Here is an 18,355-nt window from a genome sequence, read left to right as displayed (position 1 = left end):
AGAACATGGGATCCTGTAGCTGGAGAAGTCAGCGGACATGAATCGGGCTTCTCTGTTTCCATTCTTCTTGGCCAAGGACAGAAGACTGGCTGAGGTGAAAGATGTCGTCAGAAATCATGGGATGTGCGGAGTCTCCCTGCATCCCCTTGGTGGCCACAGTAGCCCTATGCCGTAACCCATTTCCTACCACTTAGCCCAAAATGGAACGGGCCACCCCGGAGGTAGATAGAAGGGGGTAGAGATCCGAAGATCTACGAGATCTTCAGCCCAAGGCCAGAGGACCACTTGGTGGGCATGTTGTAGAATTGCTCTCTGCCTTCTAATGACAGCCCTGAGAGAGGGGAGGTCATATGCCCGAGGTCCAGAGCTGGGATTCCAGCTCCAGTCTGACCGGATGTCCAGCGCCATTTCCCCAGCGGTATGTGGTTTCTTTTAGGACCTGAGTAGATAGTCTAGAAGATACTCTAGTCCTCTTTACATGCATGCATTATTCCAACCGCATTCAGGTATTGATGACTCGTGATTCATCTTAAGGCCTAGAATTAAGACCAGAAAACAGATGGTTCTGTCAGTCCTGCAGTCCTGTGCCCACAGCTACAATAACCAATCCCAGGACTTGCCTCCCCGCAGGCTCTGCAGAACTCCTCTAAAGGCCCCCCTTAGCTTCACAGACACGGAAATGTGCTGAGGCTCCATCCTCTTCAGCGTTGGGGTTGGTCTGGAACCTAGTGGCCACGCTGGGTCCCGAGCCCTGCTGTTCCCAGGCCCACCCCACCCCGGCTCCCTCCTTCCTTTTCAGCTCAGTCCTGTAACAGCGCAGCCCTTGTGCAGCCTCTTCCCGAGCTTGGGGCCGGCCGCTCCTCTCAAACGTGTGATGTGGCCAGGAGGGTCGGGCTGGGCCGGCGGCCGTCCGCCTGACCTGCTTTCTCTGGCACTCTTTGAAACTGGGCCCTGCGAGGAGCTGCGAGGAACCTCCCAGCCTCCGTCTGGCCTGCCAGAGCCATCCGTCACCAGGGCCTCTTCCGCAAGAGGCACGTTTTCCACAGACCATTAGCTCCATGTGTGGGTATAATGTTGTTACTGTTTGGGAGCTGTTTGCCGAAGCCAACAGGAAATCAGTCCTTCCCTTGTTTACCTGACCTGCCTTTCCAAAATATAATGTCCCCTCTGCTTAATAAAAGACCCGGGGGAGCCGAGCAGAGGCGGTCCCGTCCCCGGAGCCCAGCACAGCCCCACCACGTGGTGTTCCCGGCGCGCGCCCAGACCGTGACCCCTTTGGCTCCCGGAGAAGAGACACGACTGAGAGGGGAGAACGGCCGCAGGGTGGGACGGGCCCGTGGCTCTCCACCTGGCCTGTCTGCTGCAGCCTCGACGCGGGGGGAGCAGAATAGCTCCCAAGAAACCCTCGTTTATGTTGTATTTGTCTTCTTGCGTGTGTCCCAGGGCTCCTGGCCCCGAGCCCAGGACGTTCTGTGGGAGGTTTTACCCGAGGAACTGGACAGGGGGGCGCCGCCGAGCAGGGAGCCCATCCCGGCCACACGGCCCACTGAGGTTTCCATCTCTCCCCAAGACTTGCTTAGCACACACGCGATACACTGCAAAACGTATTTATTCGTAGTAAAGGTCACTGGAGACCTTGTTCAGACTGGAATTAAAGTGGAGCGGAGGCCAGTCCTGAGACCGCGTGACCCTGAGGCAGGCAGATTGGTGACGGACCCTGTGCCGTGCGACAAAGGCCCCTTATGGAGGCCGCTGTTCTGTGACCTCCACATACGTCCTCACAGACACGGGGAGGGGGGACCCCACACCCAGGTTTCCAGGGACCCAGAAACCCCGCTGAGTGAGGGGGAGGGTCCAGAAAGAAGACCCGGCGGTGGTGGAGGGAAGTGCGGGGCTGGAAAGCCCTGGATGGGCACAAAGCATGGGACCACATCCACTGACTCCTATGGCTTGAGCGGCTGACGAAGCTGCTATTGGCTTCATCCCCAGCCACCAAAAATACATAAAGCACCATCGAGTCAGGGCTCCCGGCTGTGCCGAGAGGTCAAAGCCAACGGAGCCAGGGGGCGCTGGCACAGAGTCTGGGGACAGGCGGCTCTGGAAGAGTCCTCGCTAGTCGGGGCTCGGCAGCTGCACGCCCCGAGCCCGGGCCTGTCCGTAGGGAGCTGTGCACAGCCTGGCTCGGCGTTCTCCCCTTTCAAGGCTCCCTGAGCATCTTCTTGGTGCTTCTGGCGCTGTCCCCTCGTCACGAGGGCCGCTCCAAGAAGCTGAGGTATCTGGTGTTTGGGCAGCGTGGAGGCTTCTGGCCGGGACCTCAGATGAGGTTGTTCATGAGCCTCTGCTGCTGTTCCCAGGAGAGCTCTGTGTGGGCTCCGTAGGCGTCACCTAGAGGATGGGACAGTCGGGAGGAGGCTCAGCCGGGGTCTCTCCATCTCTTTCCTCCTGGACCCACCACCCTGCTCAGAGCTTGCACTCTGCTTTCCTCCACCACCCCCGAGTTTGTGGAGTCCCCATTACCCTCCTCAGAAGTCTTGGAAACCAATTTTGAAAGAGACACAGCTTCCCGCTTCCATGCCAGTATTTGAGCATGATGCCCCAGACTCTCGCCCTGCCCTTGGCACACTCCCAGACCCCCAGCTTCTAGCGCCCGGACAGCCTCACGGGGCGTCCGAGCAGACCCCGGATCGCCTTCCACTCCACAAGTACACAAATACTCAGCTTGAAATCGGTGGAGGGCTCCCCACTGGAGGGTCTTTGTTACCTTTCCAGCCCTTCACTCTTGCCCTAAATCCTCTCCTCAATTTTCTTGCTCAAAATTATGCAGCCACAGCCCCAGACGAACTCTACCCTGAGCGGACCGTTTCTGCCGCTGGTGCCAAGCCTCGCCATTGTCCACGTGGCAGCTGGGACAGGGAGAGGCTAAGGGGTGGGTGTGGGTAGGAAAAAATGCCAAGAAAAAAAGTCTAGGAAAAGGGAAAAAAATCTTTGTTTTCATCTTTGTAGCTGGGAGTGACTGAAAAGGGAGAAGGAGGTTGAGTGGGGCAGACAGCTAAGAGACTTGAGTCTAGGGGAGCCCACAAGGGTCTCGTAGGGATGGGGGTGATATTTGCTGGGAAGCGAGGGGCATTATCTGTGGCTAGAGAACACTCGATGAATCCTCATCACTTGGGACATAACGACACCACCTCCCTCCCAAGATCAAACCCGTTACCTGTGTGACAGCCGTGCAGCCAGACCCGATGCCCGTCATACTTGCATCGGCACCGCATCATGTTATTGGAGAAATCTGACTCGGCCACCTCAAATTTGGGATTTACAACCACCTGAAGGAGAAGTAGGATCAAAGAAAGGAATGAAAACAGCAGGACAGGCAGCGTGTGCTTGAGAGAAGGGAGGGCCCGGGGAGATGGGGGGACTGCCACCCCCAAAGAGGGCTGAGGTCGTCTCAGAAACTGCTCGCTGGTAGACGACCGCCCCAGGGATCCTCGAAGGGCAACCCAGGAAAACTTGATTAAGTCCCGATCTAAGCCTTAGTTTGCCTATACAAGAACGACGGCGAATCGTTCTTGTACGACTAGGCTCATTTTAAAGGACTCCAACAGCCTCGGTGCCCCTCTGTGGGGTAGCCTGAATAGACCTGGGAGGGGAAAGGCAGATGGGTGGGTTCTGGGGAGCTGGTCCCTAGCATGGACCTCCCTTACCTGGAAGATGTAGTCCCCGGGAGGCACATCTGTAATATCTACCCACTGGCAGTCGATATCATGGCGATAGGTGTCCCAGCAGCCCACCGTCACGCCCTGCTCGCCAAAGTTGGCACACGCGTAGCGCCGCTGTAGTCCTAAAGGCAGGCACAGGCAGCTTCAGCGGCCTTGGCTGCTGGGGAATGTGCCCGGGAAATGGTGCCCTACAGGATATCCGCCCCCTGAGCTTGCGGCGCCATCCGGCGGAAGGGTCCTGGGGGCCTGGCGCAGCCGGAAATAGAACAGGGTAGGGGGCTGGGAGGCACGGCGTGCCGCATACCCGCAGGGCAGTTTGTGTCCTCGAGGCAGAAGCTAGCCTTGTGCCCTTCAGCCACCTTGGAGCCGTTGACGGTAAGAAGGTCGTAGTGGGTGAAGACTTCAATGCTGTGGTAGTGTCTGCGAGAGAAACAAGCCCCGGGCCGGGCATCAGCGCAGGCTCCCTTCTGGGGGGTCGCCTCCGCTGTGGAATAGCAAAGCGGTGCCCAGAGCTGCCTCCGAGACGCAAGCTAAGTGCCTGGCGCGGTGCTCGCTTTCCAACAGCGCGAGCCCTGCTCTCCGCCGGGCCACAAAGCCTGAAAGGGCAGCGCAGCGGGGCAGGGCGTGAGGGGCTGGATTTTCGGACTGGTCTGCAGCTGGAAGCCGTGGAACCCGAAGGCCTCAGGACCGTCTGGGAGCCGAGACTCTAAGGGAGCGCTTTCTTCCGCGTCGGGCTGAGACCAAATTGCTAGTGTGCTGTCCAAAGGGGTGGTAATGACAGCTCTCCCGATGGCCTTGGGAAAAGTGCTTATTATCCTGGGTAGGACCAAGCCCCGAAATGCCTCCTTCCCACCGCACCCCTCGCAGCTCTTTTCCCCAAGGGAAGGTGTTTTCTGTTAACCTTCTCGTTGGCCATCTCTCCCTCCGGCTGGGGTTCTGCCACATGGCTGGGGCACCCCTGATGGCCGACCTTTCCCATCTCCATCCCGGGGAGGAGGTTAAGATGCAGAAAGAGCTCGGAGGTCAGGGAGGCTGGGGTGAACCCACTGCAGTCTACATTTCTGAGTACCATGGCGTGAAAAGGGCCCTCAAAGAAGGTGCCAAGTGCAGAGCAGCCACAGCACCTAGGAGGGCTGCAGAGTTTGGAGCCATAAGGACCCTGGCACTGGGGGCAGATTCGTTTTGGGACAGGGGCAAGATACCAGACTCTGGAGGACTGGGAAGGGACTCTGAGTGGGAGAAGAGTCCCAAACCTTCGTGGGCACACCTGACAAGAATCCTTCCCTCAACTCCCAGGAGAAGGCAGGGAAAGGGATGCCAGCGCTGGGGAGGTGCCGCAGCAAAGGGCTACAGGGAGGGGGAGCCCTCTCCCCAAAATGCTTCAGCGTCCCAGGACAGATCCCTTCTCACACGACCTTCATTTTCGTTCTGACAACGTGGGAAAGGCATCGCATGGTCTCTCTCCATCCCACCATGATTCCTCCTTTCCTAATTTGGAGCAGGGGACCTTTAACTAACCACCAACCCCCAGGGAAAGCCTCTCTGATGGGTCCAGATGGACCTGCCCAAAGCCTTGGGGTGGCAGAGTACAGAAGCCCCCTGGCTGATGGAAGCATCTGTTGCCCAGATGACCAGAGGCATCCAGGCTTGCCAAAGCCAAGGCGAACGCGGGTGCCCACCTGTGACATTGGTGCCAGGTCCAACTATGGCGCCCCGTCTTAGGTCGGAAGTCTGCCCGGCCAAGATTGTGGATTTGGGAAGAGAATCGCAGCAAACGGCGGTGCCCATAGGGCCAGTTCATGTGGTCAGCCGACTGTGAGAGGCAGCTCTCCTCGTGGGCACAGTACAGCAGGCTCAGCGGACGGTCCTCCAGGTAGGCCGTCTCTTGTACCAACTGTGCGTTCATCACCAGGTCTGGGGCACCTAAGGTCAACGGAGGGCCAATGGCCAATGGCATTCCCTTCTCCCTCCTCCTTTCCCAAATCGGGGGCAAGGACAGGCTTGCCCCTGAATGACACGATGTCAGTAAGCTTTTCTTTTCCTAAATGCTCTCGTCTAACCCTACCAAGGCAAGGAAATATAATTCTGCCCATTTTTCAGAGGAGGAGGCCAAGATTCTGAGATGGAAAATGACTTCCCCAAGACCACTTGGCTGCAAAGTAGCAGAGCTAGGACAAACCTAGGTTTCCCGAGTCCACTGTTTTTCTCTATGCCATTTCATCAGTGAACAAACATCCCCTCCTCTCCCCTAGACTTGGCCAAGGCCTGAGGCTCCCTTTCCACCTCCTGAACCAACTGAAGGAGCTCCAAGCCAGGGGACTTGGAGGGTCCTGATGGGGAGAAGAGGAAGGACCCAAGATTAGACCAGCACAATGGCACCTTGGAAGTGGGTCTGTTCATCCCTGATCTAGACAGCTCTGCCAGGTCCTTTAGGGTCATGGGATCAGGGCCCAGCACCCCTAAAGCCAAGGTGAGCCCCTGAGACTTGATGACCCCAAATGTTGCACCCCAGTGGTTACTCACTATCTGTGCAGGTGACTCCAGCTGAGAAGTGGCCAACCCCGTGAGAACAGTGTACTGGCCCATGCCGCTGACACTGCTGCAGAGCCAGCTCTGTGCCCAAGCAGCGCACCCCACTCATCACCACCTTGCCAGCCCCTGGAGTGCCCTGCCAGTACCAGGTGTCCTGAGAAAACAACCAATGCCACAGCAGTCAGTCTAGACCGCCCTGGAACAGCAACAGACTGCAGGGGATGTTGCCGCCCTGGCACAGGCTCCAAGAGCCCAAGGACTTTACCCATGGGAAACACCCCCACGGACTCATTGGAGCCTGAAGGATCATCAGGGAGACCATCTGGAACCTACCTGGATGGCATGGCTGGCAAAGCCCATCCCGAGCTGCCTACAGGCCACCATGGCCTCATTGAGTCCCCAGAGGTCACTGCACACAGCTCCCCATCGAGGGGCCCCGTTCACTTCCACCAGAACCTCCACCACACCTTCCTCTGGACTGCGCCCACCAGCCAGCCGGATCTGCAGTGACCAAAGCAGCATGAATGGCAGCCATCCCCATCCCCAATATGGCGGAAGAGTCATCAAGAGACCACCAAGTGTTCTCTGAGGAGAGCCTTCAGACACCCTCTGAAGGCCAGAAATTCCCACCAGTAGGCAACATTCCACTAATTTCTTAAAGGACAGGAGCATAAACTCTGTTTAAAACAAAAAATACCCCCAGTACCTGGGAGAAAAGACCCAACTCCCTTTCCCAACTAGCGCAAAGAAGGTGTCAGGGTCTGTCCCCTAGAGATTAGCTAGAAGATGGGGATGACATGGGAGACAAAGAGGAGCTCCAGGAATGAAGTGGCCCTGTGGTCAGTGGAATGCAGTCCCAGGATGAAGTGGTCTCAGTGATCAGTGAGAATGCAAATCGAGGGATGAAGTGGCCCCAATGGTCAGTGGAATGCAACCCCAGGATGAAGTGGCCTCAGTGGTCAGTGGAATGCAACCCCAGGATGAAGTGGTCCCAGTGGTCAGTGGGAATGCAGCCCCAGGATGAAGTGGCCTCAGTGGTCAGTGGAATGCAGCCCCAAGAATGAAATGGCCCAGTGGTCAGTGGAAATGCAGCCCCGGGGCCCATCTCAGAGGGGAGGATGTTGTGTGGACGCGGTGCACAATGCCATCTCCCTGGAGGACTCACCTGCTTCTGCAAGTCCATGTTGGGGACATGGCACCTGACGGCAGCATCGTTGTTGTGCTGACAGCCACTCTGAGCACCCTCGTGAGCGGGGCAGTCGCCGAGGGCCCTCTCGTAGCCACTGCAGCGCACTTGGCTCAGGTGAATGAGTCCCAGCCCTGCCAGAGAGAAGACGCTGTGTGGCTCAGCCCACGTCTCGTGCCCACCGCCCGCTCTCGGGATGCCCCCAGCCCGGGACCCCTCACTCGCCTTGGCCTAGCTGGGCCCCGAAGAGGGCCTCCCGGGCAGAGCCGTAGCCCAGCTGGCGACACAGGACGCTGGCCGAGATCAGGTTCCAGCCATGGTCACAGACGGTGCCCCACTGGCCGTGCATCAACACTTCCACCCGGCCTTCGCCCACCTGGGCCCCGGCCCGGAGACGCACGGGGGGCTCCTAGAGGGAGAGACCCCGAGTGAGCCTGGAAGTGAGGAGACCCAGCTCTGGTCCTGGCTCTGACACAAATCCACGTGGGTGAAAAGTTCAACAGATTTTAAAAACCTTCTTTTCTATCTTAGAATCAAGACTGTGTCAGTGCCGACGCCAGGGTCACACACCCAGAAAACATCTGAGGCCACATTTGAATCCAGGATCTCCCATCTCCAGGCCTGGCTCTCAATCCACTGAGCCCCCGAGCTGCTCCTCATTAAATATTTTTTTCATCTATAATATGAGGCTGTTGGCCTAGAGGAACAGCAAGATCCCTTCCAGATATTATGTGTCTCTGATTCCATCCCATTTCATGCCGTTTCATGATAAAGCTTCCTTGGAGACAACCTCGTCCCAGAAGAAGAGCAAGGAGTCCCGTGTGCGACTCCCACTTGGCCCCTCTAGCCTCACCTTCCTCATCTGTAAAATGGGCGTATTTATGACAGTGGGGATACTTACACGGCTGACCTCTCAGGATGGGGTGAGCAGAATATTTGGCACATTTTAAGGCACTCAAAAAGTGAGCTATGTGGAAAATGCTCTTTGCAGCCCCTCTCCCAAAGAGCCCCCCGTGCCGGCCCCTTCCAGGACTGCTCACCTCCTTGCGCCGGGGCTTCCCTTTAGGGTGGCGGAAGCGGGGTCCAGCCACGCAGCTGACCACAGCATGGATGCCTGTGGGGCAGGCCGGCCGCAGCTTGCCCTTGGCAGGGGACACCTGCAGCTGGCACTGGGCCAGGTGAGCCTCCGTCCCCAGGCAGCTCACCCGGTGAATCCAGAAAGAGTTCTTCTTGGTCAGGCTCCTCAGCCTGGAAAACAAGGGAGGGGGAGAGCATGGGCCACCTGGATGGAGGGGCTTCGGGAGGGAGCAGCGACAGGGAAGAGGCTGATGCTTCTACCCACTTCCCCACTCTTCACCTGGATTTGGGGTCCTTCATCTTCATATTCCAGAGTTTTCTGCAGACAAAGAACACGAAGTGAGGGGCTGGAATGAGTTGGGGGGGCTTCCCATTCCCAAGGGTTTTTTGGGGAAGGACCTCAGCCCATCCCCAAGGGTTTAGGGGTTCAATGGAGAAAGCCAGGCAATCTGAATACACATCCTGGCTCTCCTCCTCCCTCTCTTTGGGCTGAGCCTCAGTTTCCTTATCTGTAAAATGAGGGGATTGAGCAGGGTGCCCTCTGAGGGTTCCCCACACTCTGACTCCATCCCTTCCTCCCTCCCCTGCACTCTCTCCTCCCTGGACCAAGGAGCCCATTAAGGGGAATCACCCAGCAAGGTGAAGGGTGCTGGGACCCGTGAGCAGCCACCTGGGCTATAATCAGAGCTCCTGGGGCCTCCCAGGCTGGTGACTGACTCAGCAACGGCCCAGACGTGCAATTAGTAGAATGGAGGCCAATGAAGGGGGCCGGGCCGGGGTAGCCAGAGCCAGAATCCTGCAATGACCACGTGGGCCCTTGCCGCCCTTCCTTTGGGTCCCGTTGGTCTGTGTGGTCTGTGGCACCTGAGGCTAGAACTTGGGCCAGAACTGCCTGGAGAGGTCCAGGATGGAGGAGGTTCTGGGGGAGGCAGAGAAGCCCCAATTCTGTGGGGAAAGAGCCTCCCCCCACCCAGGCCATTTGGAATTAGACTGGGCCAGCTTTGAGGCCGGGGACATCCAGCCAAGAATTAGACAGCACTGTCTTTGACATAGTCCAGATTTTTACTCAGGAATCTAAACACGAAAAGCCTCGTCAATTCTTTTAAACAACGCCATGAGGGGTTTCACAATTAAATAAATACGTTTGTCCTTCAGATGGAATTGTTTTTCCTTCTCTTCCCCCATCAATTCTGTTTGTTCACTCGCTTTCTCAACAGTCCCAGCGACTGTGGATGGAGGAAGCCTGGATGGCCGGGGATGGGGGGAGGGGGGTCCTGAGCCCCCAAACGCCCGCCGTCGCCCCACCCCCAACCCTGCAGGTCTCCTGGGCAGCCGACCCTACCTGTAGAAGTGCGTATTGACGGGCACTTCGCTGGGGAAGCCCAGCATCCCGCACACCACTCTGCTGTTGTTCATGGTCCAGCCCTGGTCACACACCTGCCGCCAGTGGCCGTCGAGCCTCACCTCCACGGCGCCCTCCAGTGTGGGGTTTCGCCGTTTCGCGCTGGCCAGCACAGGCTTGATCCGGACCTCCTCCAGCCGATGTCCCTGCGCAGGCACATGGGGTCACGTCGCGGGCGGAGGCCACCTAAAGAGAGCCCCTGGGGGGACGTCTGCCTCCCCCGCGGTCCCCGCTGGCCACTCCAGACCGTTTTCCCCTTCATTCCCCGCTCTGCCCCCCCCCCCCATGGGCTGGGGGTGGCCGCCCTCAGGCTGGCGACTCTCCCCATCCGGAGCCCTGCCCTGGCCGCCCTCGCCTGGTTGGCCTGCGCCATTTTTAGCCCCGGGATGTTTGTTATGGGAAGAGGCAGCAATTGTGGCTGGCTGTGTGGGTGAAAGAGCCCCGCTTGGCCTCCCTCCGTTCCCTCCCGACGGGTAAGCGGCTTCTGCCCTTCCCAGCAGGCCCGGCCTCCTTTTTCTCCAAGCGGACTCCATCTCAAGAGAAAAGCTGTGTCTGCCTGCCTCGGAGGACCGTCCCTGCGACCCCCGAGTTCATCCTCAGCCCAAGGGTCTCCCTCCCCATCCTCCACTTTCTGGGCTCCCACCATCCATCGGACATCTTCAGAAAGTGAAACATTCCCCGGCCTCCAGGGGGCTTCTGCGTGCGGGGAGATCTGGGGGTCCCCCCTGGCCAGCTTCGGGGTCCTCCTGTTCCAGGGCAGCATCTGTGCCTGCTCCTCACCTGGGGCCCCAAGGTCTGGGACAGCCGCTCTGCGTGGTGGCCGGGCAAGCGCCGGGGGCTACACACGACCCCCACGTCCTCCGAGTGGCTGCAGTCGCTGACGCCCCAGCCATTGAACCTGCACCCGGCCAGGGAGCTCTCGGTGCCCACACAGCGCACATTATCCATCCAGATGTGGCCTGTTGGGGAGAAAGGATGGACGATGCGGCCGGAGGACCCCTCTTTATTTTTACCTTGAGAAAATCCTTGAACTCGGTGCTTTTCTTTGAGCCAATCCATCTACCAGGGCTTGGTTTATTATTATTATTATTATTATTATTATTATTTTATTCCATCTTAGAATTAGGACTAATTATTGGTTTTCGGCAGAAGAGCGGTCAGGGCTAAGCAGTGGGGGGGAAGCGACTTGCCCAGGGACACCCAGGCCAGACTTGAACCTTCCCGTCTCTAGCCCCGGCACTAGCCATTAAACCACCTTCCGCAGGCATTTATTAAGCAGCGCCTATGCGGTTGGCCCTCTGCCAAGCAGTTTAGGAAAACCGGGCTGGTGCTTGCCATCAAGGAGTTCCCATTCCGAATAGCTAATTCCAGCCCTTTCAGGTTTATTACTAAGCACCCGTTTAACCTTCATAATAACCCTGTTATTAGCCTCTCTTCACAGATAAGGAAGCGGAGGCTGGGACACTCCTCCGCGGATTCCGCCGCTCATAAAAATGTGGAGCAGGATTCAAACTCGAATCTTCCCGACGCCAACATTTTATCCCTTGATGTGGCTGGGAGAACTATCAAAGACTGCCCTGGCACCAGAAGGGAAGGACCCCCCCATTAGGGAGACTAAAGGAGAGAAGGGAAAAGGGAGGAGAGGTGAGAAGGGATCCCAGGGAGCGTCCAGTGTCACCCCCTCATTTTTCACCTAAGGAACCTGAGTCTCAAGGCAGTGACTGCGGGCAGTCCCACAGAAGCGGGTCCTCGCTGCTCTTTCTCTAAGCCATGGCGCTTGGCCCCCAGGCACCCTGTGTGTGGGGGGGGAGGGGGGGAGGGTGCTCCAGCAGGAGCTCAGCCCGGGAGGAAGCAGCCCCAGAAGCCTGCTGCCCGGCACCTTGGCCACTTACCCTCCCCTTGCCCATACTTGGCACTATGGGCCCACGTCACAGCCGCCTCAAACCCAAGCTGGCGGCAGGCCACATGGGCCTCCTGGAGGCTGAAGTCGTCATCGCACACCGTGCCCCACTGGCCCTGGTGCAGCACCTCCAGGCGTCCCTCCTCGGACTGGCTCCCCGCGCCCACCAGCCGCAGCTTCAGGGATCCCAGAGACTGTTGGCTGCTGAGGGGAGCCTGGCATAGCCAGAGCAGGATCAAAGAGCAAGCCAGGGATGGAGGCCACATCGGGATATCTTCAGGGACAGCAAAGGCTCAGGAATCTGAGAAAATAAAGAGGACCGGGAAGGGCCAGAAATCTGATGGGGCATCAGAGGCTTTATTTGCCCCCTTTGGAGATCCCAACGTCTCAGGTGGAATTTCCAGCCCTCCCCCAGGCATACAAGGGAGCTCACTACCTGCAGGGACTCAGTGGATAGAGCCAGGAGTTGAGATGGAAGTCCTGGGTTCAAATATGACCTCAGACCCTTCCTAGCCATGCAACGATGGGCAAGTCCCCTAAGCCCTCCCCTTGCCATTCTTCTGGCTTAGAACAGGTATCAAGATGGGTTTAAAAAAGTCCCAGTAGGAAAGTTGGGGGAGGGAAGATGCCCCTCAGGAGGCCTGGCACTATCAGTGATGCCATAACGGTCCATTCATGTCATCATGGGCTGCACAGGTGCTTATCAATAGCTCAACCAGCCAATTAGTGACCCTGATGGAAGTCAGAAGAAAGAAGGCTTCCCTCCCCTAGGTCTGAGGGACCCTGGAACTAGTGCCAGCCTTTCCTCTGGTGACGGGCCCAGCCAAGGCTCCCGCTGCTTGCCAGGAGGAGGAGGAGGCCAGACCAGTATATACTGTGGGCTTTGTTTGGTTTCCCTCCCTGGAGCTGAAGAAGGCACCCCCTCTGAGTGGCATAAATTGGAGAGGAATTCAGACAATCATCTGCCCTCAACTCTCTCTCCCCTCACCTAGCTGGATGTGCTCCTCTGAGTTTGACAAGACCTGAACATGTACACTGGGGTCTTCTGAGATGGGGGTGGGGGTGGAGGGCTCCCCAGATACATGCCTGCAATTTCATTGTTACAGGAACTCCAGGTAGGAGCGACTGCCAGGTGGGGGTCAGCTGGGTGCTGGTGACATTATTTGGGGGGGGGGAGGAATAACAAAACCACATCTCCTGGCTCCCAGACCTCTGCCCTAGGCTGAGAACTCCAATTAAGGCTAAGCTCCCTTTCAGCAAACATTCTACCATGAGTGTCATGGAACCCAATAGTTCATGGACAGAGCCAGAGCTACTAGAGACCTTGGGAAGCATCTGTTCCCATCCTCTCTTTCTAGAGAAGTCTGTAACCCAGTCTCATGGACTCATTGAAATTTCCCCCATCTATCCCTTTCTCTCCACCTTCCCTGCTGCCATCTTGGTTCAGGTTTTCACATGCTGCTGGGCTACTGAATCATCCAAGAATCAAGAGTCCTCCTAGACACCTGGCCCTGAAGCTATGTGACTTCTTGTCCATTCTATATACCACCATCAACTTGGTAGGAGGCAAGGGTCCTGAGTTAGAGTTCTGGCTCTTCTACTTATTACCTGGGAGAGACCTTAAGCAGGTCATTCACCAATCAAGGCCTCAAGAAAGGAAATGGACTAGATGGCTCCTTCCTGCTATGACTCCATGATACCAGGACATTGCTACTCAGACAGAAAGTTGAAGGGCAAAAAAATGGAATCACTTATAGCTCCTCATTGCCTGGTAAGTCAGGAATAAGCAGCCTCAACTTTTTGATGCCTCAGATTTCTCCAAACTGCTCAACTGACTATAATAAAACAAACCAAAATACTTATCATTCTTAGTTGTATAAGTCAACATTTCAGTCATTCAGGCATACCTGGCATAGAGTGCTGCCTGTGGGTTACTCCCGAGTCCTCTCACCAAAGAAATTATGAGCCAAAAATAAATTAATTAATCAGCATATGTGAGTCTCTCCCTATGTGGTCAGAGAGGCTTGGAAAGGTTAGCGGACAAAGAGAAACAACACGTTGGTCAGTTAGTCACTGGGTCTGGATCTAGCCCAGAAGGAGAGGCCCGTCTTCAGTTGGGTGGGTCTTCGGTGTGGTTTGTGGCCAGTAGCACCTTTGCACCCAATGGGAGGGAACTGAAAAGAGAGACAATATGTGGTAGAATGTCATTAACTGGGAGTCCAGGGAGAAGGGAAGACACATCTATGAGCTAGTTAAGTCAACAGACTCAGGTGGTCCCCATTCTGCCATTTAATACTTGTGTGATGAGCCTCAGTTTCTCCATCTGTAAAACCAAACTTGATAAAAATGGGTCTGGATTGGATGACGTCTATGGTTCCTTCTAACACTGTATCTATGATCCTATACTCATGACCTCCATAGTCCCATTAGCCTTGTAAAGGAGTAGAACTGGTCTTTCTAAGGGAAGAACCTTCCTTAGAGAAAGTGAAGATTGCAGCCCCAGAACCATATTCTTTCCCCCCCCCCCCTTTCTTCACTGGATTGGAGAAGTTCATTCAGCCACTGACCAGCCTGGAATCTACTCTGAAACCCCATGGTCCTAGGCACCAAGATCATATTTTGGTCTGGAAGGAACCTCAGCAATTGTCTGCTCCAGTAGCATTACACTCAAATAGAAATGGATCCTCATGGACTTAGAAAACCACAAATGAACATTTTCTATGTTGTATTGTTTTGTTTTGTTTTTTCCTTACTTTTGCTAAAAAATTTCCAATTTCATTTTAAGCTGGTTCCAGCATTGCTCAGGAGTTTTGCTAAGTTTGACACCTCCAATCTAGTCCAACCCTATTTTCAGAGGAAGAAATTAAAGTTCAGAAAGGTTGTTACCCAACAAGGAGGAAGTAGCTGAGTAAGAACAAGAATGCAGATTTCCAGACTTCTTGCTCATGGTTGTTCCTTCCCTTGTCTCTGATCCCTTAGGTTGACCCTATTCTCTCACTGTCTCTGTCTCTGTTCAGTCTCTCTCTGATTCTGTCTCTCTATGGCTCTGGCTCTGGCGCTCTCTCCAATTTCTACATATTGTCAGCAGTGATACTGCCCACCTGCAGACCTGCTCTATTAAGGACATACCTTGGGGAAGCTAGGTAGCTCAATGGATGGAGAGAGAGGAGGTCCTGGGTCCAAATGTGATTTCAGATCTTCCTTGCTATGTGACCTTGGGCAAGTCACTTAACCCTAATTCCCTAGCCCTTACCTTCTCTTTTGCCTTGGAACGAATACTAAGAATCTAAGACAGAAAGTAAAGGTTTGAAGAAAAAAAGACATACTTCTACCTCTGGGTCAGACTGACCCACATTGGTGACTAATTGGCCAAGGAATTCCTTCCTTCTGTATACTAGGCATTCCAAGTCAGGATTCAAACCCAGGTCTTTTGATATGAAATCTAACAAATCTTCTTTTCCTGACTCTATGCAGCTCTGTGCCGGTTGCCAAGTGGGAAGGGCTAGTTGGAAACAGGAAAGGGAGGTTAGAGAAAAGGCCACAGGGCAGGAGAGAAAACAGCCAAGGGTCAGCAAAGCAAAATTCCTACTATGAGAGAAAGCTCTTGAATGCTAAGGTTCATCTTCTAAAAGGAGGAGGCAGCCAAGGCTGGGCATACAGAGGCAGGACTGTAGGCTACAGGGTACTGGACAGGAAAAGTGAGAGGGATGTGTGGGGGAGAAGGGATGAATGAAATTCCACCATGTTATGGGCTGATTTATGACCCTGGCAGAACTGTGTAAGAGCCCCGGAGTAGGTGCCAGTTCTGAGCTGAGCCAGGAGACAGCTCCTAGGCTGGTTCCAGCTCAGGGTAGAATGAGGCACCTGTTCCATGGTTCTTGCCAAACAAGACTGGCACCTGGCCTGACCTGGCTGAGCTAGAGAACTGCTAGGTATGGAGGAATCCCAGAGCCTGTCAGGAGGAGGAAAAGGGGGTGATTTTGGCCTGGTTCCTTGGGCCACCTTTTCCCAAAGGCTCCCCAGTTCTGGGTCCAGACCCCGGTGGCAGCTTTGAGGCTTTTCCCCTTAGTCGAAGCTTCCTGTGATGTAAGGGATAGAGGAAAGTCAAGCTGTCCATTGAGAATCACAAGACATAGACAGTTAGAGGAGGGGACTTCGAGATCTTTGAGGCCAATTCCATTTTGTCAATTTAGAAATATAATAAAAGAGGATCAGAGAGGTAAGATGTCTTATCTCTAAGTGAGTCTTCTGATACCCAGACGAGTCATCTCTCTGCTCTTCTGTGCTCTCTCCTAAACTGGGCTTCAATCTGTTTCAAGCTGAAATACCTCACTTTTCAGGTTCACAAAAACCCTAGAGATTAAGCCACATACCACTCACTTCTCTCTAACTCTAAGCAATTTGCGCTCTCTCTCTCTCTCTCTCTCTCTCTCTCTCTCTCTCTCTCTCTCTCTCTCTCTCTCTCTCTCTCTCTCTCTCTCTCTCTCTCTCTCTCTCTCTCTCTCTCTCCCTCCCCCCCATCTCTCATTCTGTCTCCATCTCTCCTATTCTCTGTTTTTGTCTCTCTCTTTCTTTGTCTCTTATTCTCATTCTGGTTGCTCATTCTCTGTCTCTGTTGTCTGTTTGTCTCTCCCCCCTCTTTCTGTCTCTCTGTGTCTCTGACTGTCTCTGCCTTTCCAGTTCTCTGGCTCTGTCTCTGTCTCACTGCCTCTTTCTCACTTTTGCCATGGACCTTTGCACACTTCTGCCACCTTCCAAAGGGTATCAACATTCTTTGCCCCAAAGAAACACTAGTAAAAAAAGTTTCCAGTAAAGAAAGAATGTGTTGATGCCCACGTGCAAACGAGTTCAGTCATTTTACCAGAACTGACTGGCCAGTTTAGTGAACAACCAATCAGTAACAGGCTAATAAGCAATTGGCAAGCAGCTGAAGATCAGTGCAGTCACACAAATCCAACTTGCTGAATAATGACCAGCTTTTTTTAATCATCCTGAGCTCTAGATGTTGTCAAAGCATGCCCATCTCAAGCCATCCTGCCCCCAGCAGCCACAGGCAAAGCAGGAGCTCTTAGTCTCCTTTTGCAGATGAGAAAACTGAGGTTCAGAAGGCTGAATGGGGAAGAGGTGAACAAAGTCACTCAGTCAGAGATGGAGCTAAGGCTGGAACCCAGATGTCCAGATTCCTAGCTCAGCTGCTCTGTCCAAGGCAACATGTTCTGTTTAGACAAAGCCCAAAGTTATTTTAAAAAACAAATCCAAACCCTCAAAAATTCAGAGCCAGAGAGGCAGACAGAAAGCCAGAGTGCTAGGGGAGAGATAGAAAGAGGATGGGGAAAGGGGGTGGAGGGAGAAGAGTGAGACAGAGATAGAGATAGGCACCAAGACAGTGAGGACAGAGACAGAGAACGGCAGAGAATTAGGGAGAGACAGAAAAAGAACTACCAAAGGATGGGAAAGGAGGATGGGGGGGGGGGGAGAGACAGAGACAGAGAGGCAAAGAATTGGAGAGAGATAGAAAAAGAACTACCAAAGGATGGGGGAGAGAGAGACAGAGAGAGACAGAGAGAGAGAGAGAGAGAGAGAGAGAGAGAGACAGAGACAGAGACAGAGAGACAGAGACAGAGACAAAGAGAGACAGAGACAGAGACAGAGAGAGACAGAGACAAAGACAGAGACAAAGACAGAGACAGAGATAGAGACAGAGACAGAGAACTGGGGAGAGATAGAAAGAGAAATGCCAAAGGATGGGGAGAACAGAGACAGAGGCAGAGGAAAAGAATTGGGGAGAGAAAGAAAGAGAACTACCAAAGGATGGGGAAGACAGAGAGACAGAGACAGAGACAGGCACAGAGACAGAGACAGAGAGGCAGAGAACTGGGGAGAGACTACCAAAGGATGGGGAGAACAGAGACAGACAGAGAGTGAGAGAGCTGAGGAGAAAGAGAAAATAAATACCAAAAGATGGGGAGAAGAGACGGAGGCAGACAAAGAGACAGAGACTAGGAGAGATGTGAGCATCCAGGGAGATCAAGAATACTGTCTCAGCACTCCCTGGGTACACTTACCACTTGGAGCAAGAATGGGTCAGGGTAGACTGGGGCTGCTGCTGCTGCTACCTCCTGGAGTGCTTCCTGTCAGGTAAGGCTTGGCGCTCACCGGGCCCTTATATCCTGGCTCCCTTTTCCCTAACCCCCTCCCTCTACCCCCACCTCCAGTCCAGTCTCCAGAAGCCCAACGAATCCCTGAGGAGGGGTTGGGGAGGAGCTTCCAGAGGCCAAATGCCCAGCAGGAGGGAACCAGCCCGGCCCAGCCCAGCCCAGCCCAGCCCGGCCCAGCCCAGCCCAGCCCAACCTCCTGGGCACAAACCTGAAATAACCAAGGACGGGCTCCAAACTCTACAACCTGCACCCCACAGCCAGGACTACTTCACCGGGTGGGGTGGGGCCCAGGGAGCTGAGCTCTGGGGCTTCCAAAGGGAGAGTCTGATTGTGGAGCCTGAGGCTAGAGGAGAAAAAGGAAAACCTCCGCTAGGAAGGGCTTCC

General features: G+C 54.9%; 1 protein-coding gene across 2 annotated transcripts; it reads right to left on the bottom strand.

Moving 5' to 3' along the window:
• Nucleotides 1–1,591: 1,591 nt before the first annotated feature.
• LOXL4 (lysyl oxidase like 4) lies at nucleotides 1,592–18,116 on the bottom strand. 2 transcript variants are annotated; one of them, XM_007478662.3, is made up of 16 exons: nucleotides 17,879–18,116; nucleotides 13,721–13,987; nucleotides 11,806–12,114; nucleotides 10,694–10,872; nucleotides 9,854–10,059; nucleotides 8,792–8,830; nucleotides 8,475–8,682; nucleotides 7,660–7,843; nucleotides 7,414–7,568; nucleotides 6,582–6,749; nucleotides 6,240–6,402; nucleotides 5,396–5,639; nucleotides 4,021–4,136; nucleotides 3,702–3,838; nucleotides 3,212–3,323; nucleotides 1,592–2,385 (listed from the first exon to the last, which is right to left on the bottom strand). In XM_007478662.3, exons 3-16 carry the CDS (start codon nucleotides 12,077–12,079, stop codon nucleotides 2,315–2,317), a joined length of 2,256 nt encoding a protein of 751 aa, XP_007478724.1. In that variant the 5' UTR covers nucleotides 12,080–12,114; nucleotides 13,721–13,987; nucleotides 17,879–18,116; the 3' UTR covers nucleotides 1,592–2,314. The 2 variants fall into 2 exon arrangements, with proteins under 2 accessions (XP_007478724.1, XP_056657217.1); XM_056801239.1 differs by lacking the exon at nucleotides 17,879–18,116 and adding an exon at nucleotides 15,140–15,564.
• Nucleotides 18,117–18,355: the final 239 nt, after the last annotated feature.

The sequence above is a fragment of the Monodelphis domestica genome, chromosome 1 (genome assembly GCF_027887165.1).
Source record: "Monodelphis domestica isolate mMonDom1 chromosome 1, mMonDom1.pri, whole genome shotgun sequence".
Classification (NCBI taxonomy): domain Eukaryota; kingdom Metazoa; phylum Chordata; class Mammalia; order Didelphimorphia; family Didelphidae; genus Monodelphis; species Monodelphis domestica.
The sequence above is the reverse complement of the archived record's forward strand: the minus strand, read 5'-3'. Positions and strand labels throughout refer to the sequence as shown.

Bases quoted from the DNA above. Each gene is read 5' to 3' on its own strand.
- LOXL4 (XM_007478662.3), bottom strand. From the start codon at position 12,079: ATGTGGCCTCCATCCCTGGCTTGCTCTTTGATCCTGCTCTGGCTATGC. The intron at 4,137-5,395 runs GTGGGCACCCGC...TTTCTCTCGCAG, and splicing joins ACCTGGCACCAATGTCACAG to ACACTACCACAGCATTGAAG. The intron at 3,324-3,701 runs GTAAGGGAGGTC...CTTCTCCTTCAG, and splicing joins CCGGGGACTACATCTTCCAG to GTGGTTGTAAATCCCAAATT.